The sequence below is a fragment of the Polistes canadensis genome, unplaced genomic scaffold (assembly GCF_001313835.1).
Source record: "Polistes canadensis isolate GaletaPanama2010 unplaced genomic scaffold, ASM131383v1 scaffold_129, whole genome shotgun sequence".
Taxonomy (NCBI): Eukaryota; Metazoa; Arthropoda; class Insecta; order Hymenoptera; family Vespidae; genus Polistes; species Polistes canadensis.
In genome coordinates this window covers 355,355-379,028 of record NW_014569676.1, presented here as the reverse complement: position 1 = coordinate 379,028, position 23,674 = coordinate 355,355, and the positions used below count along the sequence as shown (strand labels likewise).

At 30.4% G+C, this 23,674-nt stretch overlaps 6 protein-coding genes across 7 annotated transcripts; 3 read left to right on the top strand and 3 right to left on the bottom strand.

Moving 5' to 3' along the window:
- Positions 1–664: 664 nt before the first annotated feature.
- On the bottom strand, positions 665–3,381 carry LOC106788200 (DNA excision repair protein haywire). Its single transcript, XM_014751262.1, has 2 exons — positions 3,318–3,381; positions 665–3,249 (listed from the first exon to the last, which is right to left on the bottom strand). Exon 2 carries the CDS (start codon positions 3,245–3,247, stop codon positions 848–850), a length of 2,400 nt encoding a protein of 799 aa, XP_014606748.1. The 5' UTR covers positions 3,248–3,249; positions 3,318–3,381; the 3' UTR covers positions 665–847.
- A 14-nt stretch (positions 3,382–3,395) lies between these two features.
- Positions 3,396–6,717, top strand: LOC106788202 (TAF5-like RNA polymerase II p300/CBP-associated factor-associated factor 65 kDa subunit 5L). 2 transcript variants are annotated; one of them, XM_014751266.1, is made up of 9 exons: positions 3,396–3,612; positions 3,687–3,847; positions 4,036–4,375; positions 4,445–4,677; positions 4,787–5,122; positions 5,753–5,900; positions 6,000–6,168; positions 6,287–6,470; positions 6,555–6,717. In XM_014751266.1, exons 1-9 carry the CDS (start codon positions 3,538–3,540, stop codon positions 6,676–6,678), a joined length of 1,770 nt encoding a protein of 589 aa, XP_014606752.1. In that variant the 5' UTR covers positions 3,396–3,537; the 3' UTR covers positions 6,679–6,717. The 2 variants fall into 2 exon arrangements, with proteins under 2 accessions (XP_014606752.1, XP_014606751.1); XM_014751265.1 differs by having other exon boundaries at positions 6,000–6,204.
- Positions 6,718–7,197: 480 nt separating this feature from the next.
- LOC106788199 (ubiquitin-protein ligase E3C) lies at positions 7,198–12,170 on the top strand. Its single transcript, XM_014751261.1, has 6 exons — positions 7,198–7,308; positions 7,423–7,509; positions 7,725–8,184; positions 8,278–8,813; positions 8,905–10,955; positions 11,026–12,170. The coding sequence occupies exons 3-6, from the start codon at positions 7,769–7,771 to the stop codon at positions 11,191–11,193; spliced, it is 3,171 nt and encodes a 1,056-aa protein (XP_014606747.1). The 5' UTR covers positions 7,198–7,308; positions 7,423–7,509; positions 7,725–7,768; the 3' UTR covers positions 11,194–12,170.
- Positions 11,904–15,662, bottom strand: LOC106788201 (exocyst complex component 1). Its single transcript, XM_014751263.1, has 10 exons — positions 15,402–15,662; positions 15,014–15,241; positions 14,696–14,932; positions 14,370–14,607; positions 14,067–14,284; positions 13,794–13,984; positions 13,348–13,715; positions 13,136–13,281; positions 12,644–12,838; positions 11,904–12,548 (listed from the first exon to the last, which is right to left on the bottom strand). The coding sequence occupies exons 1-10, from the start codon at positions 15,573–15,575 to the stop codon at positions 12,396–12,398; spliced, it is 2,148 nt and encodes a 715-aa protein (XP_014606749.1). The 5' UTR covers positions 15,576–15,662; the 3' UTR covers positions 11,904–12,395.
- A 461-nt stretch (positions 15,663–16,123) lies between these two features.
- LOC106788205 lies at positions 16,124–17,643 on the bottom strand. The gene is made up of 2 exons (XM_014751272.1): positions 16,839–17,643; positions 16,124–16,542 (listed from the first exon to the last, which is right to left on the bottom strand). Exons 1-2 carry the CDS (start codon positions 17,421–17,423, stop codon positions 16,240–16,242), a joined length of 888 nt encoding a protein of 295 aa, XP_014606758.1. The 5' UTR covers positions 17,424–17,643; the 3' UTR covers positions 16,124–16,239.
- Positions 17,644–19,874: 2,231 nt separating this feature from the next.
- Positions 19,875–23,112, top strand: LOC106788206 (PCTP-like protein). The gene is made up of 9 exons (XM_014751274.1): positions 19,875–19,929; positions 20,088–20,194; positions 20,273–20,506; positions 20,785–20,963; positions 21,044–21,191; positions 21,273–21,425; positions 21,506–21,630; positions 21,700–21,822; positions 21,931–23,112. Exons 4-9 carry the CDS (start codon positions 20,808–20,810, stop codon positions 22,033–22,035), a joined length of 810 nt encoding a protein of 269 aa, XP_014606760.1. The 5' UTR covers positions 19,875–19,929; positions 20,088–20,194; positions 20,273–20,506; positions 20,785–20,807; the 3' UTR covers positions 22,036–23,112.
- Positions 23,113–23,674: the final 562 nt, after the last annotated feature.

The following is a 23,674-nucleotide window of genomic DNA, read 5'->3' as shown; positions in this document are numbered from 1 at the left end:
GGTACGACCACCACCAACACCACCGCCAAGAGCATATGGACCCGGCAGATCATCTGGACTTTCTGGATCTAGAAATACCATCGGTGATAATTCTATTCGGAATCGATTATTTGGAGATGATCGTAATCGTGGACCCAATAGCCGTCCAACCAGCAGACCTAATTCTCTACCTGCAAGAAATGATTATTATAACACTCACACTCGTACTAATAATCAAGGCCATAGAATTTGGACTTTCTCTGGTTAAAATATAATTTCTCGACTAAAAAATTTGTTTTCCTTGAACTCTTATACTGCTTGTTAGTTATATAATATATTATTTTCTCAATAAACATTGCTAATCTTGTTTGTTTTACTGTGTTGTAACAAACATGTAACGTATATCTTTTATTTGAATGTAATCATGTTTACTCAAAAATATATTATTCATAGCAAACTAATTGAAAATTTGAACAATTTCCTTCAAGCTCTGCTTATAATATATAAATACTCATTTCGAAATAATTAATATTTATAATAATTTATTTGATTTACAAAATGTTACATACAAGTTCACATAAAACTGTGAATTAATTCCAATATACCAGAGTATAGTATAAAGATATTTTTAATGTGTATGAAAAATACAGTTTACCTTTTAACATTATCAACGTTACATCTTTTTAAAATTACATTTGATTTATTCAATGTGCTATCTATGTAAATTGTTAATCCTAAATGATATAACGCAGCATGCTTCGTAACTTTGATTTATCTTATATCACTTACAATTCTTACAACTCATAAATATAGGACATTATAAAGCAATTGTTGTACCATAAAGATACTAGATTCTACTGTAAAACTCTTAAGTCCTGAATTTTTTAAATAGCGGATGTTTGTTAGCTGTCGAGGAACTCGGTGCTTTTTTATATTCATAGTAGACAGCATCATCTGCTCCTGATAGCGACGTCATATTTCCTGCCTTCATTGTAACCGATCTTATACCTTCCCCAGGAATTCTTTCCTCGTCCGCATCCATATCGCTGGCAGTAAGGACTTGTTGCAGTAACTGTCCTTGATCTTCTCTTAAACCATACATTAAATCTGGTTCATCGTCCATACCTGCCAACTTGGTAATAACTTTATAAGCGTAACCTTGATTAACGAGAAATCTTTGACGTTTCCTTGAATAATTCATTTCCATAGTATCTTGCGATACTAACGTATAAAAGAAGGCGTTGTATTCTTCCGCAATAGCACCTTTTTTAGCTCTCAATATACGTCCCAATCGTTGAGCTTCTTGACGTCTGGAGCCGCCATGCGAAGAAATCTGAATTAATACATTTGCTTCTGGTAAATCGAAAGAAGTATCAGCTACTTTACTGACAAATATTGTATTAACTTTTGTATTAAACTTAAAATTTTGCAATATCTGTATTCGTTCGCTTTGGCTAGTTGGTCCATAAATATAAGGTTTATTCATTTTAATAGCATAATGTTTTAATGCAAATACATTATCCGAGAAGACAATTGTTTTATCGCCACGTCTTTCGTGGTATCTAATCAAATATTGGCAACTTCGAAACTTATTTGGATTCATTACATATAATAATAGTTTCCTATTTGTTTTGCATACAAGATATTCCCTATAAAATTCAGGCGTCATAGGACACCATACTTCGGCACACTGTACTCTGGCTATGAATCCCCGTTTTTGTAATTCCAACCAATTAGCTTCATATAATTTAGGACCAATTAAGAAATTGAGATCTGCGATTTTGTCATCTTCTCGCAATAATGTAGCTGTTAATCCTAATTTACAATGAGACTGTACAATCGTTAATACTCTTCTAAACATCTTAGCAGGAATCGTATGTACTTCATCTAAAACCATAATTCCCCATTCCTGTTCTTGAAGCCATCGCATAGTTTGCTCGGCCTCCCAGGAACGTTTTTGCGTATGCGTTATCATAGAATACGTGGTAATTAAAATACCACAACCCATAGGTTTGTCTTTGGCTTCGCTGGTAAATCGACAAATCATAGAATCGTCAGCAGTAGACCACATTTTAAATTGCTGTTTCCATTGTTCTACAGATACTCCAGAATTACAGAGTACCAAAGCACGCTTTCGTACCGTACAACAAGCTGTTACGCCGACTAAACTTTTTCCTGCACCGCATGGCAGGACTATAACGCCTGATCTAGCACGTCCGTTGCCAAACATCTTGCGTAAACTTTTCTCTTGATAAGGCCTCAGGACTGCTGATGGTTTTAAATCAATATTTATATCAGGATTTACATTATCATTGCGAAAATCATATTCTGCTAGTAACGGATATTCCAGTTCTATACACCTTTTTTGTATAACTTCAATTTTTTCTTGATTTACTTCAAAACTAACTGTTTTTAATTCTAATTCTTCCTCTTCGTCTTCATCTTCTTTATCAATTTTTTCATAAAATGTAGTTATATCTTCGGGAATAGCAGCCATTTCTGACGGCGTTTGATCGACTTTGGTTTCAGGAGCAGCTTGCTTAGCAGCAGTAACTGCTTGACCGCTTGCTAATGGTTTAGCACCAAATTTTATACTCTTTCCCTTATTTTCAATGTTTGTTGTAATTTCATCTTTTTCTAAATCGTCTACATTTTTTCTTAATCTGCATTGCTGTATAACAGGATCCTTCAAAAGTGTTTGTAATACTTCTGGAAATGGAGACTCCACAAAATACTTGTTACGCTTTAGTACAAGCTTCACTTTTCCATACGACAACGTACATAACTTTATAAATTCTACAATACCATTAGGTATACTAGTTTTACTCAATCTTTTCAAATATTCTATTATATCATGCGTTTGAAGGCCCACACTAACAGCAGCGTACAAGGAATACGCCGTTAGTTTATATTCATGAATATGTTCTGGTCGACAAACAGGTTCTGATATTGCTATCAAAAAGTCATGCGCATGTTTGTAAACCGGTGAAAAAGATTCTAAGAAAATATGTCCATTTGGTGCTACCCATAATGGCCTAGATTCACAATCAGGTTTTAACGTCATTTGTGAACGATAATCTTTAGCACCAAATTCATCTTCTAAAACACCTTCATCTTGTTTTTCTATATCAGTTTTAGCAGCATCAGGAATTCCTTCTGTTTCTACAACATCGGTAGAGTCATCATCCATACATTCTTCGTGATCTTCTTTCCTTTTCTTCCATTTGCCTCTGTCATTATCTTTTTTAAAACGTTTTGGTGGTGCCATTCCTAAAAATATTCAAATTTCAATGAAAATCTATACAAGAACAAGACCAGAGAAAATTAATCTAACTAACTTATTTCAACTATCTTGGAAATAAACACGGAATACGCTAGCGCCCTCGCATAGTGGTTGCTTGTGGTGCCCCTTTCGTTGAAACATGTATATTAAAATAAACAAATTCTCATATCAGCTGTATTCGATTCCACTTGGAAGTTTATACCCTTATACAAGGATTCTAATAAATTTGTAAAATCGTCCACAAACCAAGGAAAGTCTCATTGATCGAGGGATAAATGAAAATGAAGCGTTCCAAAAGTGAAATAATAAATGCTACGGTCGAATCGTATTTAAAACGACGTCATTACCAGGTACAATTTTTGGTTAAGTTAACAGATTGCTTAAATACTATAACATAACCCTAATTATTTGTTTATTTACATAGCAAGGTGGTGAATTTTTTTGTAAATCCGATCAATCAATTTGTCAAACCGGCGATGAAATGACTCTTAGCGCAACAGTTAAGTTGGGCATATCTCGAGATAATTCAATTGTCTTTAGTGCTATTACTATTGATACAGCTGCTGCTGATCAAGCATTCGAACGGTTTGTTTATTCATTTCTTTTATTCCTTATTTTTTTAGCAATCATTTTCATAAGCATTATTATCAAATTGAATTTTATTATGAAACTTTTCCCATCTTTCAAATACCAAATGACGGTGTGATATCTCCAATATATATATATATATATATATATATATATACATATATTTACATTTGAAAATGTTTCAGGTTAAAAACATGGGTAAATTTCATACTTAATGATAATATAAAAACAGAACTGAGAGGCCTTTTGTATCCAGTATTTTGTCATCTTTATTTGGAAATGTTACATGCTGGAAATAAACAAGCCGCAGTACAATTTTTAAAATCTCATCAAGGTGACTTTATTAGTGAAACGGAAAAAAGTTTTTTAGAAGAACTTTCCGGTGTCTTCTCTATACAAGATATTGAATTAAGGCCATTAGTAAATGCATTTAGAACTAGGAAATACAAAGTGGATATATCAGATGTAGCTCATGTATGCCTTCAACAATTTCTTAAAAAACATGGGCATATAACATTGATGCAGGTAATATGTCATAATCATATTTGTTAGATTTAAATCTAACAATGTATTTATTATATTGTTTTCTTACAGATAATAAATACACACGTTACTATAATTAAGAAAGTAGATTCTATTCCAATGGATACGGATTCAAATGAAAGTAAAGGGCAGCGCTCTGAGATTGGAATTAATGGACACGTAGAGCAACCATGCGGAACTGGAGTTGATCGTGAAATGCGGGAATTACAAGAGGCTATACGACTGATACAAAATAATACTTGGCAGCCACTACGCATGTTTACTGTTAACAATGCTATTGAAAAGTAAGTTTATATTATTAATAAGTCTTTTACATGTAATAATCATTGAGCACAAAATATTGTATATATTATAAATATTATTATTTTTTTAAATATATTTTTCAATTTTCAGTGCAAGCTGTGGAATAGTAGCATCTAATTTAGATAAAGTAGCTGTAGGATTCAGCACTGCTGAAATAAGATTATGGGGTACAAGCGAAACAGTACTGGTCAAGCCAGATTTTAGAGAACCATCTGTAACTCTTGCTCGTAATACCTCACCTTCGAGTAAATGGAGCGAAAACAATCTCTTTAAAGATGAAGCAGGAGCGATAGTATTAAGGGGACATACCGATGTAATACACGATATGCGATTTATTCCAAGTTCAGATCTTCTTTTAACAGTATCTAGCGATAAAAATATGCGGGTATGGAGATTGCAAGATTATACTTGCGCTGCTATATATAAGTACGTATAGTTCTTTAATAACTGTATTTGTCTTTTCTCTATTACAATGTATGTAATAACGAATTTGTGCACTTTGGACGATATGACCTGCTTTATTAACAACTTATTCATAATTTATTAATAATCCTTAAAAAAGAAAATACTTTCAGATTCACCTTATATATTTGAACTCAACGTTGCAAGGTTGTAATAAATGATTATAAAAAAAAAATTGATCTTGCAAAAGATTATAAAATGATGAGAAAAATCAATAAGTAAGTAACATAGCATAATTTAAACAATATTATTATGAATTGATTTGTGACTCTTTTCGCGCATATAATTATCACTGAATATTTTATCGTTAGCACACAGAATTAAGTATGTCATAATATATCATTATGAAAACATAGTGAGGATACACATTCTTATTATTGAAAATATTTGTATACATGTGTTTTTTTTTTTATATTAAAAACGAGCTTCATTACTTATTATACAATCGAAAATTGCAAATATTAAACAGGTCATGAAATTCAAATGCTCAAATTCGGCAATAATTTATGTATTGTACATTACTGATATTTATTTTGAATATAATTTATTTGAAAATATCTTTTAGGAATAAATAAATAAATTTATTTTTTCTAGCGGACACAACTACCCTATATGGTGCATGGATACTAGTATATTTAATTTGTATATAGCAACTGGATCTCACGATAGAACAGCAAAATTGTGGTCTTTAGATAGGAAATTTCCTTTAAGAATATTTGCAGGCCATTTTTTAGATGTAAATGTGTGTACAACTTTGTTAATATTATTATTATTATTATTACTACATATCATTGAAAAAAGAAAAAGAAAAATTCTTGCAATATAATAACATCATTTTCAGAGTATAAAATTCCATCCAAATGCTCGTTATTTAGCAACAGGATCTGCGGATAAAACAATCAGATTGTGGGACAAAGATGATGCAAGTTTGTTAAGAGTATACGTTGGGGCTCAATCGACTATTTATAGTTTAGCTTTTAGTCCGAATGGAAAATATTTAGCTGCTGCTGGTAAAAATCTTTATATAACAAATATACCACGTAATGGTATTATTTCATTCATTAAATGATAGTACTCGCCTGCACACATGTACTATTTATAAATTTTTATTTGATTTGTTTTATATAGGAGATGATAAGTCTATCGCAATTTGGGATCTAGCAACTAGTTCATTATTAACTGAACTTAAAGGTCATCAAGATACAGTTATAAATGTAGATTGGAGTTTAGATGGACAATATATTGCTAGTGCCAGCGCAGATGGTATAGTTCGCTTGTGGTCCACGCAAGATAATATTTTAGTTTCTAATAGGTAAATGTAATTTGCTTAAATATTTACAATTAGTAGCAATGGTTTAATTGTAAGTATTGATTAATTAATTCATTTGTTTCGCAGTGGATCAAAAACTTCATCGAACAAAACAGATAATTTTCAAACATATTCGACATATTGCTCGAGTATTCTTTCTCTTCGATATTATAAAAAAAACAATACATTAATATGTATCGGAACTACATGAAACATTTATTATATTAATAAAAGCTCCATAAAATGACAATATATGGTGTAAAATTATCTTTAATCTCATAATATATCAATTAACATGCAATTAGAGAAAGTAATTGATAAGATAAGCAATAAACGTTTAACTAAAAATTTCATTTTTATGAGATATATTGTGAAAAATCTTTATAATAATCTATATGCAGTATAAAGGAGAAATTATGACAATTTATATATATAATCCTGTAGAAAAAAGAAATAACCAAAAATGTATTTTAAATATTATTTTAAATATCTCAATATTATTTTTTTGTATAGAATTCACAATACCCTCCCTACTTGTAATCACGCATGCGCAGTATGACTATTATAATTCAATCTTATTATTGGTTACACGACGTGGCGCATACGCATTAGGTAGGTAGGTAGGTAGGGTTACGTGCATATTCGGCTTTAAATGATGGTAGAAATGTATAAATATGCATTTACCCTACCTGTGGATTGGCGAGCCTGGTATTACACGCATGCGCGTAGTCAACATGATCAACATGACTGTTGAAATATGTTTATGGCGAGCATTGAATGAGTGAACGTATAATTATAATTTCGAGTAAATTATTATTATATTTTGTTAACACATATGAAGGTATTTAAATATATTCCTAATAATATATCGTTATCAAGATATTTCTTCAAGTTAATGATTCGTACGAATAAAAATAAATATATTATCTCTTTTAACCTGGTTTGCATAAAAAAGTTAGTCGAAGAATAAATTCGAAAATTCCCCTGCGATAATTGATGATATGATTTTAACTTATCATAACTGGCCAACGTTGTTATAAAAGTGAGTAAATCCTTTAACTAAATTTTTCTTAATAACATTAAGTGAAAAAGGATGAAACTAGCCTTATCTTATATATAAAGTAATTTAATGCAATTATGGTTTATATCTTTAGTTTATATACGGCTCAATTCACAATTGTAACAAATTTATTTGCAACTATAGGTATTTATTAATAATAGTTTACGAGTAAACATTGTTATTAATACGAATTTCAGAAACTTATAAATAAGGAATGTTGATCTGATAAGCAGAAGTGAAAATGTATAGTTTCGAAGGAGATTACAGGCGTAAACCGCAGCAAAATTTATCCGGTGCTAGCAAGAGAGATGATAAAGCAATTTTTCTTCAGCATGCACAATTGGAACGTTTAAAAAGACAGCAACAGCGTATAAGGCACGATGCTGCTGTTAAAATACAAGCTCATATTCGTAGCTATGTAATAAGGAAAATAAATCGTATGCACGTAAGATTGGAGTTTGATAAAATGCAACAAGCGATTGGACAAAGAGGTCTAACTCTAGAGGAACTAGTATCGCAAACTCGAAAATTATTATTTTTTTATAATCGCACATTGGACTCAAACAGACTTATTTTAATATTACAACATTTTCTTAAACATCAACAGGATATTAAATTAAAATGTTTACATTGTGCCGAATGGTTATGGAGGTTACGGTAAGCTTATTATTATATGTTAAATATTTGTATATTTATTAATTTTATATTAAATTTATATATATTTATATGTCATATTTTGAATTACCATAGATGGATTCTTCGTATCTGCATGCAATACAATTCCGAAATATCAATTGGGGGAGCGTATTCATTGGCTATTCCATTAAGAGCAATGGAAGTTTTTACAGACGAAGAAGTTACAGAAAAAATCTTTCATAAAAATAGTTATCCATATTTTTACAACATATTCATTTATTTAATAAAACATAGGTACTTTGAGCAATTACGAGCTTTAATAAATAAAAAAGTTCCACCAATGTTACAGTCATCGTCAATTGCTCCAACGCCGATATCAAAATGCTTGTTAGATATGCTAAAGCGACCTTTGAAGTTAGTCTCTTCCTCGGAATCAAGAAGTGAACATAATATATTAATTTTACAAGAATTTTGTAAAAACATATTATTGCCGAGATTATCCAGTGCTATAAAAATGTTTATTATACCAGCTCTAGCAGAATTTCCACAGTTTCCATACATACAATTAATTAATTGTATCAATCAATCAGGAATAGAACCAACATTGAGTTTACTATATTCAATTTTGTCTTTAGAATCGAAGCAAGTCAGTAAGTATTCAAGTTGGACCGTTATTATTTCGATAAATATTATAAAATATAATAACGATGTATTAATTATGAATTTTTGTTGTTGATGCAGCGTTATCCAAGCTGAAAATCACTCCGATCAGTTACCTTCAGATTCTCGCTGCAATGAGTTCTGCTATTATACCTGCTGAAATAATCACAGGTGAACATGTAGAAGACATGGAAGACTCGGATAACGAATATAATACCAGTATGCTTGATATCGAAGAAGGTGATATTCTGCAAGAATGTATCAATATGCTTAACGAACAGCAGCATGTCTATCGAATACTTCAAATACTTGATCAAGGTCAGGATCTTACAATACTACAACCATTGTGTGAATTATGCCATAACTTATTAATTCATAATAAGCTAGCTACACACAAATACAAGCTATTGTACATGCTTGCTTTTAAACCAGAATTTTTAAAATATCTATGGACAGCATTGTTATCTGTGCATCAAACATCTATATTTGGAGGAGCTGCTCCTTTACTGCAAGTCATTTCACGCGGTATACCTCTTTCTGCGGAGGATTCAAAAAAGATAGTTCCATTGCTAGATGTGTTTTGCTCATTATTTTCTTTACTTATTGCAACGTTACACGATTCAGAGTTTTTTATTAAAGAATCAGATCAAATATCAAACGACAATACTCAACAGGCTATGCCGTTTACTACAACAGAATTAGTGACATTATCTATTCATTTAAAAGAAGTATGCCTGGGTTTGGTCGAACTTGCTTTTCCCGATACGAGACCAACTATCGGAGAAGATTATAAGAATGCTTTGGGCTCGTCGTATGCAATGCGAACGACTCTAGTAACACACATAAGGACACATTTGTTTAAAGTTACCGTTGGTCTGTTACGTCAATTACATACAAGAAATTTAAGAAGACCATTTTGTCCTCCGGATCATTGGATTACATCAAATATAGTCATTCCTATAGATAAGCCGCAAGACTTTACATTTCGAAGACGCAGACTCAGAGGCTATGTACCATTTCAAGGACTTAGAGGTTTAACTCGCGAAGATCTGAAAGAAGGTCCACCTTTGTCGGCGAAAGAAGTTAGAACTTTAACACTACTTCGTGAGATGCCATTTGTTATACCATTCAATGATCGTGTTGTAGTATTTCAATCATTAATTTATCACGATAAAACGGAGCAGCAAGGTGAGTTTACTCACTTTGCTTATAAACCGTCGATCCAAATAACTGTAAGAAGAAATTATTTGTACGAAGACACATTTGAAAAATTATCTCCAGAGAATGAGCCAGAATTAAGATTAAAAATGCGCGTTCAATTCGTTAATACAGCTGGATTAGAAGAGTCTGGTGTAGATGGTGGAGGATTGTTTAGAGAATTCTTATCAGAATTATTGAAAACAAGTTTTGACCCTAATAGAGGATTTTTTAAGCATACAAAAGACAATATGCTCTATCCAAATCCAACGGTACATTTGTTAATGGATGATTTCCAAAAGCACTATTATTTTATTGGTAGAATTCTTGGAAAAGCATTGTATGAGAATTTATTAGTAGAGTTACCATTTGCTGAATTTTTCCTATCAAAAATCGTTGGACTTCAATCTGACGTTGACGCTCATCATTTAGCTTCTTTGGATCCAATCATGTATACGAATCTTTTATCATTGAAAAGTTATAAAGGAGATGTTACTGATCTAGAATTGGATTTTACTGTACTATCCGATGAATTAGGAGAAAAAAGAATAGATGAATTAAAACCAAGTGGTGCTAATATTCCTGTCACTAATCATAATCGTATCGAATACATACATTTGATGGCGGATTATAAATTGAACAAACAAATTAGGGCACAATGCTATGCATTTAAGCAAGGTATTGGCAGTGTAGTTCCCTTAGAATGGTTACAAATGTTTAATAACAAAGAACTTCAAGTATTAATATCGGGAGCTCAAATTCCTGTAGATGTAAATGATTTAAAATTACATACAAATTACACAGGAGGATATACACCCGATCATCCAACTATCACTGCCTTTTGGAAAGTTGTAAATGAATTTAATGATCAACAAAAAAGTAAATTGTTGAAATTTGTTACAAGCTGTAGCAGGCCACCTCTTCTTGGATTTAAGGTATGAAATTATGCTAATAATTATTCGTGAAATTTCATTATCGTAATTGACTTTTTATCTTACTATTCAGGAACTTGATCCACCTTTTTGTATCCAACATGCTGGCACCGTAGACCGCTTGCCAACTTCTAGTACCTGCATGAATCTTCTAAAACTTCCTGACTTTCCTAATGAAAAAACGTTAAGGGAAAAACTTCTATATGCTATAGAAGCTGGTGCAGGATTTGAACTCAGCTAAAGCTGTATTTTGAAAGTAATTTTACAAGTTGCAACAAGAATATTGATGTGTATGCACAATATAGTATAGCTATTCTGTGTAATCTATAAATAATTGGAATCATATTGATGTATTTTGTTAATGGGTGCAGTTTAAAAGTTCGTTCAACAAATTTGTTTACTGAATGCTTCGTATGCATCATATATAAATATATTGTTTTAGATATAGACACAGATTCTGAAATTGAAGTATTGATACAAAGTCAAGAGACTTACATTAATAAGTAGGAAGAAATATAAAAAGTGAATAAAGGAAGGCACTAAAAAATATACGACACTGTTAGGAGGGGCCAACTATATAGTTAATGTTTGTTGTCTAATATTTGTCTAGCTACGATAAAAAGTGCTACCGATATCAAGCGACGAATTATACTATTTGTATTAACATGGCGGATGTATTGCAGTAATGCGTATGTATGTTACAGAAAAAATGATATAATAATTACAAATACAGATTTCTATTTCCATCAATTTACTCGAAATATGATTGGAAATATTGTGGTCTATAGTGGTAATTATAATGTAAACGATCTATCTATACGTTTTGCTAGAGAAAATACCTCTGATCTAAGCGACATTACGAAATTCACTAAGAGTGAATTACTTTAATATAATACTTGGAGTAACTCTTTCGTGTTAAAAATTATACAAATAATATGGTATATATATTAATCGAAGAATTATGAATTTATTAAACAAAAATTTAATTATTTTTTATTTGTCCGATGTATAATCACAAAATTTGTCCATTGTCGAATAAAAGAAACGAGGTTGCTCAAAGTAATTTAAAAATAAGTCATCGCTCTTTGTGCGCACGTATTTGTCAATTTTTCTGCCCATGGCCTACAACTGTAAATTGTGTATATTTTCATGTTTTATATTTACGATGAATGTTTATAAGCCATTTATTCAGTGTAAATAAAATAACTTAAAACTTTGTTTCTGTCGTGCACTTTATAAATAAATATCATTATCATAATAATTCGATCAAGTATCGATTGCTAAGATAAAAGGAAAGACAATAATATTAAAATAATCATAAATATTATTTTATATCATATTGCATATATAGATATATAAATCGTAATACGTGTAATTATACGTTAAAGAATATTTAGATTGTTTAATACCATTGTATCAAACATTACAGGTTAAAACCTATTGTTAATGCGATCGGGCAATTTCTGAAAAAAATTCTAATATATCCTGAGTCGTAAATTCAAGCGTCACCATACTGTCCGGATAACAACGTCGTACCAATTCTTCAATGTATATGTACTGGGCGATAAATTCTCCTTGCATTTCACGCCAAACAACCTGTGTAATAGAGATTTTCATTTCATTTATAGAATATTTACACAACAATATAATACATTTAATATATATTAAATAATGTTGCTATTGAAAATAACCTGCAATAAATTTTCTTCTTCGCACAGATGCTTCTCAACTTTTCGGTACAAATTTTCTAAACCTTTTTTTACTTCTCGAGCAGGATATTCTTTTATAACTCGTCGAAGTTCTAGTTTACTGAAAGCCATTTGATAACTAATCTCTGATTCCTTTACACCAGCTCCAACTTTTGCTTGTACACCCTCAAAAAAGAGCTGAGAATTTAATCGTTATTGGATTATCTTTTTAAATCTCATTTAAATCGTATATATATATAAAGTGTTTGAATAAAAGAAAAGGGCCAGATATTTTAAGGGCTATTTTATAGTACACAGTATTGAATGTACGCAGAGAAATTTGCTTAAAAAGAAATTTGCTTAAAAAGAAATTTGCTACTATAAGCCCTTAAAATATCGGACCCTTTCCTTTTGTATCCACATATGATATATCCTATATAGAATATACAGGATATACATTTGATATAATTCACATGCATATACATTACAACTAACATTAAGTTTTTCTAGTGGTCTACCAAAATATTGTATGACATATGCACGAAGTGCTTCTTGATATCTTTGTTTAGCCTCCTTGCGTTCTTGATCTAATACTGAGATCTTTACTTGGGATAAGAGATCGTACATATGATGGAAGTTTTCTGAAGTAAAAAAAATTAAAGTAAGCTTCAAAAAATTTGGCCAAAATGTAAGGACTAATTTCTTACCCATTTTTATAACTTCGGGTGGTGTTTTATGATGTTCTTTACTATGAATAACAATAGCTTCAAATATCGTGCCAACCAATTTCGTATACCATTTTTCTAAATCAACTTTTCTATCAGAATGTTTGAAAATTTTTTCCGCTGTTTTTGCAAAAAGCCCAAAATTAGCAACATATGGCAATATACCACATTTATGTCGTCGATTAACTTTAGTATCTGTTAAAATTGAATGTTGCTGTGCTTGCATAAATTTATCAAAACCCCTTTTCACTTGAATTAAGGCAGATGCAAAAGTCATCGATAAAAAGGATCCGGTATCTTGAGCTGACATAACATGTTGTGACAAACGAACTAAGACGTACATACACCAACTAAAAATAATGTTATAATGTTGAATACATACAAAATATATTTGATCTTTTGATTTTATATGATATAAAAATACTCACAAACTATCAACTTTGTCTAGGAAGGCAATAAAATTATTTAATTCCATTTCCAAAGATGGAAATATAGCTGACATTGTAGCACGTACTTCTTCATTTACTTGCCGCTCTAATTTTTTACTTGCTGTTGAAGTTACCGAGCCAGGACTCGCTGCGCCATTATTTACACATTCTGTTTCTTCCATTTCATTACTCTAATAAAATGTTTCTAATATTTATATTATAAAATTGGGTTAATAATATAAAATAATATTATAATAGCATAACATATCTTACATTTGAAGGTGTAAGAACCGAATCTAATTGAAGAAATGAAATACAAAAAGCCTGTTCCGCGAGGCATACAGGCTGCATTTGAGATAATACACCATCTAATACCATATCTAAGAAACGGCCTTCGCTTATAGGTGGCCAGACTTCTGCGCTAAGAAGACACATGGGTGCTGGATTAATTAAGTCTTCAGCTTTTTGTCCACTACCTTTGGAAGCATGAGCTAAAAAGTAATATCAATAAAATATCATTTATTTGATATATATATATATATATAAATAATATGTGAAAAATGTAAAATTTTATACCTTGCAGTCGTTTGCTGATGAGCTTATTTTTTGCTATTTCGAAAAAGTATTTTAAATCCCTCTTGTACAATTTACTCATTGTATCCCTATATACTTTAGCAAGTTGCACGAAAGCTTTATTATCTAAAGCTCTTAATAATTGCATTAATTCAGTATATGGCTCTAATTCGTGATGAACAGCTTCGTGCGTTGGAAGAATTAATTCAGAAGAATTTATATTTTCTCCTGTATCATTACCCTATAAATATAAAATATAAATGTTATTAATTTAAAAGAAACAATACATAATTTCTTCATGTAAATTCAAAGAAGAAAAGAGCAATGACCAAATGTATAAAAAGATTATTCAAATGTCTAGCAACAATGACAGAAAACTTTGTTTTCAGTTTTTCTAAACGTTTTTTTTGTTCAGTTACTGCGCTTAATTTATCAAGACCTAGCGGTAAAGGTGCTGTCATTGCTTTCAAAAGTGATATTCCTGCAAGACTAAGTTCTTCTCGTCCACCTGGCAAATCGGCTTCATTTAAAATGCGCTGATAATTTGCAGGTATATCAAGCTGTGACTATAATAAATAATACAGAATATTAATAGAAAATTTTGTTCAAAAGGTTTTACAATGAACACTTTTTAGTCGTACACTTACAATCGCTGTATTTAATTGTTCTAATAAGAAACTAGCATTATTGTTAGCTGTATGTATCGCTTGATTCTTTTGTCCCACACGCGCCATAACTTCTCTAATTCTTCCAAGTGCTTCGTCATAAGCTGCAAGGCGTGCTTCAACCATAGATGCTTCTTCTACTGCAGCTTCTATACTTTTCATTAACTTAGCCACTTGAGGCTCAGAACCTAATACTAGCCGTACATTTTCCTATAAACATATTTTATGCTTTACATAATGATAAAGCATAACAAATAATTGTGGGTTGTTAATTATTATGTTATTAATAATATATCGTTGTATGAATTTTTAAATTCATTAAAAGTTCTATTGGTGAATTCGTAATCATTAAATGCAATTGACATATTACCCCATCAAGTATGGATAGATCCTTAGAAAGTGTTTCCATAAAAAGTTCAGCATTTGAAACAGCATAGTCGCAACCTTCTATTAATTGTTTTAAATCGTATGCTTCTTTTTCTGTAATAGGTTGGTAATCGGATGTAGTGGGTGGTATTAAAAGTTCTGGAATATAATCCATCATATGTCTAATACACGTATTGCCTGTCAACGATTGTCATTAGAATTTATACTGCTGACATGCATACAAGCATGCAATGCATGCATGCGTCAGTGGTGGGGAAAGTTACTTTGTAAGTTGCGCGCAAGATGTTCTGCGCAGGCGGTAAAATATGAAAGGTTAACACTAGATTTACCAGCTATTTTGATATACATATTTATACCAAAATCAGTTAAAATGACTGGTCTGATAAATATCTAGTGTTAATATAATATTAAATAAAATACTAAATTACGTGTTATAATATATATTTTAATAATAAAATAGAAAAGTATATTTTATTTGCATAGTTTTTGATACATTTGGTAATGATTTGAATAATGTAGTAGTTCCCCAACTTTGTCGGTTTTCGGCGCTTTTGTTGAATCCAAATTTTCCCAAGACGTTCTATGTCAAATTTTAAGAAGTATACTTATAGCGGAAAAATGAATGAAATACATTTTAGATGAGGAAAAAATATAATTTTCGAGAGAGGTTTGGGTCATTCAAAAAATAAATCCTTCGGCGAATTCATTCATGAGATGAAAAATTTAATGAAGAAGATACACGTATTAGAATATTATCAACAGAATTCGAACAAATAAAAAATCGGTGTCATGTCAACTTGTAAATATTACAATAATCTTTGCTAACCGTGATTTAATATGTTACGTATTGCATCTTTCGCTTTCTGTACTCCTAATCGGAATTGTCCAAACTCTGGTCGCATTTTCATTCCACGGTAATAGTATACCAGACTCATCTCGAAATCGCCAAGGTAATATAAAGCTTCCGCTTTATAATATACCGCACGAGCGTTCACCGAATCCTTTAATTTACATTGCAATGCAGTTTCAGCATCCTGCAATGCGTTTTGTGGATTACCCAGTAAAAGATAACATCTACTTCGTGCAATCAACGCATTAGCATCATTAGGGCTCAACTCCAATGCCTAGAACAAATGAAATAATTAAAATAGAACATCAGACAATCGTATGTTATGTCTCGTATGTTATATAATCTGAATATTATATATATTAATTGTAAGATTATTGGGATGGTTTCAGTATTTTATTTACATATCTATGTAACTAGATAGAGATAGAGAGAGAGAGAGAGAGAGAGAGAGAGAGAGAGAGAGAGAGAGAGAGAGAGAGAGAGAGCTAGAAAAACTAATGCAAAATTGAAAATAATCAAAATTTCGATTATTCTTTCACCAATTGAATAATATTTGATTTTCTTGTAAACCTTATTTATAAAATTAAATGCGGCATTGACGTTGCCAAGTCGCATTTCACGTTTTCCTAATTCTAGAACAGAGCCTGGCTCGGCAATATCCGAAAGTAATGGACTCTTATCACGGTCTTGCCGTTTTTTTTGCCTTAGGGATTGTTTAATATCCTTGCTACCCATATTAACGGCAGCAGCACGATCTTTATCGGTATAAATTTCTTCTTGACGCGGAGCATTATTGCTTCTTTGTTTCAGTCTTGATTTCTGCATCTGCACTTGAACTTCTATAAAAGACGTATCCATTTTCTCCTTAAATCGCTTATTCGTCCTTTTCGTTTTATTCGAATCGCCATTATCTGTTTCTCGATTATCGAGATCATTGTTCTCTTCATTTTTTCCAAGGCAATGTCTTGCACGTGCTTTCTTACTTACGTTCTTAGATTCTTCATTAGATTGTTTCGCATCTGTATTATCTATGCCTACGCTTACAAAGCTTTGCAAAAGACTGTGCTCGTGTAACGTAGGATTTAATATACCGTTTACTTGTAATTCCACAGCGTCAAATATCGATGTTTTGTACTCGTTACTCGTGTCACCCATTCTTGTATCCTTATCTCTCTTATGTGTTATATTAATATTAAATTTTTTATACACTTTTCTTGTTTTTTTTTTTTTCCCGTAAATATAATCGTACCTATACGAATACGCGATATGTAATTTTAACCTTTTTAATTTTAAACGAATTTATCCAGTCAACAACCATTTTGTACGAGTAAGAAGACTGTAATACACCTGTGGGTAAAACCATTGCTACGTGCGATTATCGACACCTTTACAGGTGGCTTGTTGCCTTAGAAACAGTCAACAACGCGTCATAATCCACACGTCTCTATATAAAAATATATGTATATATATATATATATATAAACTAAATAGATAGAAGAAGTTTCCTTAAATAACTTCTGCACCACATAAACACGTACTTCAAAATCAGTGGTTGTTGAACGTTCTTCATAGGTAAATATATCCTGTATAATAATACGATTCATAATCGTTCATTGATTACAACATTTTTATATATATTTGAAGTTCTTCCAATCATTTTTATACGTTTTTCCATGATTTCCTAAAATCTTCAAATAGATCTATTTCTCTTATCTTGATGTCTTCCGTATAATAACATGTACAGGGTTATCGATCGATATTCACATAAGATATTTCGTATCAGTATATTCTCATCTTCTCTTTATTATTATTATTATTTTATTTTTATTAGTACTATTTTATTTTCGTTTCTTTTATAATCGTATATGCATATTTATTTTGTTTTCAATCATTATTGACGTGCTATTTTTGAAATCCTTCCTTGTTTCGAAATTAAATTCTTACGATATTATAATATTATTTAAACGATAGTATTTACCTGATTATATAGGAGCATAGCTTCATTGTAATTTTCACATTTGACATGAACCGCTGCCTCGTCTACTCTAAGCTTAGCTTCTATAACATTTGTTACGCGTTTCAACTTTGTATGCATCCTTCAAATCGGTTCCTTATAACCATGTGCTGCGCACTTGTTGATTTAACAGAAAATAAAATGTTTTTGTAATATCATTTTGAAATTCAAAATTATCGGAATTTGTTCTATACATACTTTTTATCGTATAGTTAAATTATAAAATTAGTTAATTGTGCTTTCTCCAAATATTTGATATTTTCTATTATTTAAAAATAATATATTTCTGGAAACAAGTAATAACAAATGAATTATGTCGTATTTGAAAGTAAAATTCATTTTCGATAAATTAACTTGTACAATGGCTGATCACAGCAATTATAAAGTATACCAAATAACTTACAAATACACAAATGTGTCCAGTCTACGTTAATTTGATGCGCATCATCAAGAAATTCTTGTACATATTCATTCTAATATCTTTTTTTGTATAAATGAACAAAATATCACTTAATAAAGAAAGATCAATTATCTTGATTTATGACAGTATTAACATCATCCTCTAAGTCTCATCAATGCTTTGGTTACTAGCGTAGGTTTTCTGTCTATACTTTACGTAACTTCCCTACCTCTAAATTAAAAAATAATCAATAAAGAAATGCTAGAAAGGACGAGCGAATCGGGACTTTGAATTTTACTCAATCGTATAAATAATATTGTAAACGGGAAGGTAGCTTCATTTTGGTATCTTTCAAAAATCTTCAGTAAAAATCTATGTATGCATGTATACATATGAAAATGTTACGACCAATGTATATATTGATCCACTTTATAAATGGAAGTAATACTTATATATAATAGAAATGTAACTGTGTTTGTTACGTATGGGAGGGCTAAAAAGTTCAGAGTCTAACATGTGGGCGGCTGTAGTAGAATGACCTGTTATTTCATACACTCATCAAATATGCGGAATATCGTCTCGAGTTACTGCTTCGCCAGAAGGAAAAAGTTCTCGAATACAAAGGGTTAATTCGATTCTAGCCAGTTTTCCATACACATTTATTAGATAAACATTTTTCTAATGTTTTTTATACGTATTGATTCCTGTAATCGTCTATCAAAGCTAATAATTATTGCGTCATTAGGACACCATTTTGAAAAGCTGTCGGAACGCCATTAATGCGCTGTCGGAACGCCATTGTTACTTTAGTGGAGCGCCATTGATACGCTAGTTGGAGTGCCATTGATACGCTAATGGAGCACCAATGATTCATCAGTAGAACGCTATTGATACTCTATTGGTGCGTCATTGTTGGACTTTATTAAAATATATTCTAACAGGCCATAAAAAGAAAAAGAAAACAAACGTTATATTATAAGCATGATTGCAGTATACGTTATATTATAAGTATGATTGCATATGTACTATGTAAAGCGATGACAGTAAATGATCAAAGTCAAAACTTTGAACAAGGTAAAGGCAACAATCTTGTAAATAATAAGAAACGAATATTATATTTATTGTTACTTTAATTACTTATTCATAGCATTGATAAATTATAGTTGACCGTAAAAACAATAAAATTATAAATGCACCAATCAACGATGTTGATACTTAAAGAATGCTTACCGATTGGTCGTATTCAAGTGAGTGCGCGAAATTTAAAATTTTATTAATAAAAGCTCGTCTTAAAATGTAATTGTAATAAATATAACAAAATATCTATATTCCAACGAATAAAAATAAAATAAAATAAGAATAATTTTAATTACTTTAAATTTTTTTCGCAATATATGAAAAAAAGTAATATGGCGGTATCATAATTAGTCTTACGATGGCGTTGGATGGTGTTATCTTTGAAGATGAGATGTTACGTGTCATCAATTAATATTTCCTTAACATAAAAAGAAGGTAATTATAATAACATAAAAGAATTAATTTATCTGAGAAGAATTTTCGGGTCTTACACGTTCTGGATTTTATTTGCAGGATGTGAACATTATAACTATTTATCATCTAACCTGTCAATTCTGCACCATACCGGTGTGACAGGTACAATCTGTTAGCTTTTGTAATGAGAATTGTCGATGAGTTTTATAAAAAAATTGGCCTAGTCATTAGCATTGATAACGAGCATTTTAAGATAAGAACGTTTAAGCAAAAAAGCGATATGATTTGACTGCGATTATTTTAGCATAATAGTTTCCACCTGTCGATGAAAAGGTTAGTGTGTCATATATTTATACCTTTGTCTATTGTTTTAAAAGGAAGATTTATTTTAAAGACTTTATAATTATAAATATAGAATAAGAAATTAAATAAACGTTTTGTATAATAGTAATATTAATAATAAGTATAAAATTGTAGGATATGTATAAATTATAATTTATCTAAATTCCGTTAGTTTTTGGAACGAATTAATGAATAATTAATGAAATTTGTGTGTGATAGCAACGTACACGAGCAATGTATAAAATACTATTCCAATTACTTTCTTTTAGAAATTGAAACAATTTTATTTACAATGGAGATTGGTGTTGTTAAAATCGCAGAAGACAAAGATTTTGAAAAGTTAAAACAGTTGTACGATAATAACAATGATTGGAAATTAGATTATAATAAACCCGATTTGTCCGTTTGGACAAAGACTGTTCCTGGTATTAGTTTTAAAATGGTAAAGGTAAGCTTTAAGATTTGATTAATTTATTCTATAAAATGAAAGTTCTATTGAACATTATATTACAGATGATTATATTACAGATTAGAACAAGATTTTCTGATATTATGCCGGAAACCCTATATGATGTGTTACATGATCCTGACTACAGAAAAGTTTGGGATACTCATATGATTGAATCAAAAGATATAGGATTTTTCAATCCGAATAATGACATAGGATATTATTCGAGTTAGTATTATTTTGTTTATGATTATAATCTATGATTCATATCAACAGTTATATTAGATGTTTGAGATTAAAAATTTGTAGTGTCCTGTGCTTCTCCGTTGAAAAATAGAGATTTTATATTACAACGTTCGTGGCTTGATACCGGAGGAGAACAGCTAATCATAAATCATTCTGTTTATCACAAGGACTATCCGCCTAGAAAACATTTTATTAGAGCGACATCTTATTTAACAGGTACAATGAGATAGTTTCATGTCAAAGATAGTTTCAATGAAATATACTTATCTTATGTATAATTAAATTCAATATTTAAGGTTATATTGTAAGACCTTCCCGAAATGGAGATGGTTCAGAATTGGGTTATGTATCACATACTGATCCGCATGGTAAAATACCTGTATGGTTAATGAACAAAGTTACCCAAATATTTGCACCAAAGGTCTCTATCGTAGTATTCCTTAGTTTAATAAATCACTAAATACTAACAAATTTATTTAAATTTAAACAGATGGTAAAAAAGTTACATAAAGCTGCTTTGGGATATTTAGATTGGAAAGTGCAAAATAATCCAAATTATAAGCCGTGGCATTTTCCGGAGCAGATAACAGCACCACGAATACAAATAACTGATGTAAGTTTATAAATGGTGACGTAATAAGATATATTAGTTTTAATTAGAAACATTGACAAATATATGATTGAAATTAGGATCTAGCTAATATTAGATTTATTATTGTAGTGTGTTAAATCTACGGAAGAAAAAAATACCAAAGCTAACTATGTCGATGAGTCTGAATTGAAAGAGATACCTCGTAAACATTCTACAATAATGGACAATGATTAATATTTCCGTAGTATTGATGTAGATCTTTCCATAGATAAGAATAGAAATATATAGTATAGTCTGTTAGGTACACACTTGCAAAGTGCAAATTATGTGTACGTTTTTGAGAGGACAAAAGTTTATGATGTAACTATTGAAGTTTTACACTCCGCATTGCGCCTTGTTGGCTACTATTTTTAAACGATGATGTTATAAAGGACAAATTTTATCATGGCCTGCTTTACATTAAGCGCTAATTTAAGCTTTTTATAAATGAATCCTACGTATTGTTATAAAATATAAAATATAGTTCTATCGATTTCCAAAGAGGATCTAAGGGAATGCACAATATAGAGAATATCTAGTTATCACTTTGATCTTTTTACTACGTACATTTTCTGAATATTTCAGAATTAAAGATTTTGCATTTATATTGCATTTATATTGAACTACTATTATACATGTATTTTAACAAGAGAAACCACTAATCTCGTATATTGTGTGTTTCTCATTATTTATTATTAATATTTTCTTAACAATTGAATAAATAAAGATAGTTTGTGCTAGCTATACATAATGAAACTTTATATTTTAGAGTAATATACTGTGATCATAGTGCAAACAGTCTTATTGTGTTTCTCATTGAAACAAAAATCAAAATGTAGCTACATTTTATCAACAATTTTCTTCCTTATGGCAAACATTCCGCCAATAGTGTTCATATTTATTCTATTTATTTTCCTTTTTAAATATAGCCTTACATATAAAATATTATCATTACCAAAAAGAAAAAAAAGAAAAAAAAGCTTAACACACTTATTTGAAATCATGTTTAAATAAGCTTGAACACTCTTATAATGTGTGTGAGTAAAAGAAAAAAAATATAAATGTAATACTTTGTTAAAAATTTTGATATAGTCTGATAATAATGTGCTTCACATTTGTAAAAGAGTGCTACGATAAAGATTTCAATTTAAAGAAGACTTATTCACAGATTGTATTATTATCTATTATCTATAATGATAAAGTTTTTTACAATGTTTAAAAGTTATTATATATACACAAGTTCAAATACTGTATCTGTAAAAGTAAAGTGACATTTTTAAAGATTTATTACAAACATCATTTATTCATTTTATCAATTTCCATACTTCTTTATATATATATTAAAATGGCTTTTAAAATCAAACTTAAGCGACCTAAATGTATACATATATGCCTATATAGACACGTGTATATACATATATGTCTATATTCAACTATTACATATAATATTACACTAAATGTTATTTTTTTTTCTTGTAAGATAGATGTTTCTTATTCAAGTTATATTAACGTATATGTAATTTAAGTCATTGTAGTATCGTATAGCCTGTACAAATGTTACAAAAATAGAGATTTTTCCACAAAATTATTTATATTCATAATATAATTCCTTAATCCTGAGGTTTAAAACATGATATTGTAGCCATGAGCATTAAATATAAATACAAGCAAATATGAATTATTTAAAATTTCTAATGGAAGCGGGCACGAATATTTCTGTGACTCGCTGTACATGTAATTGCATCAAAATGTATATATTTGGTTGGGGAAAAAGTTTCTTCGCATTTTCTCGATAGGATCTGGTAATATTTGCGCGCGTTTCACAAGATGACGT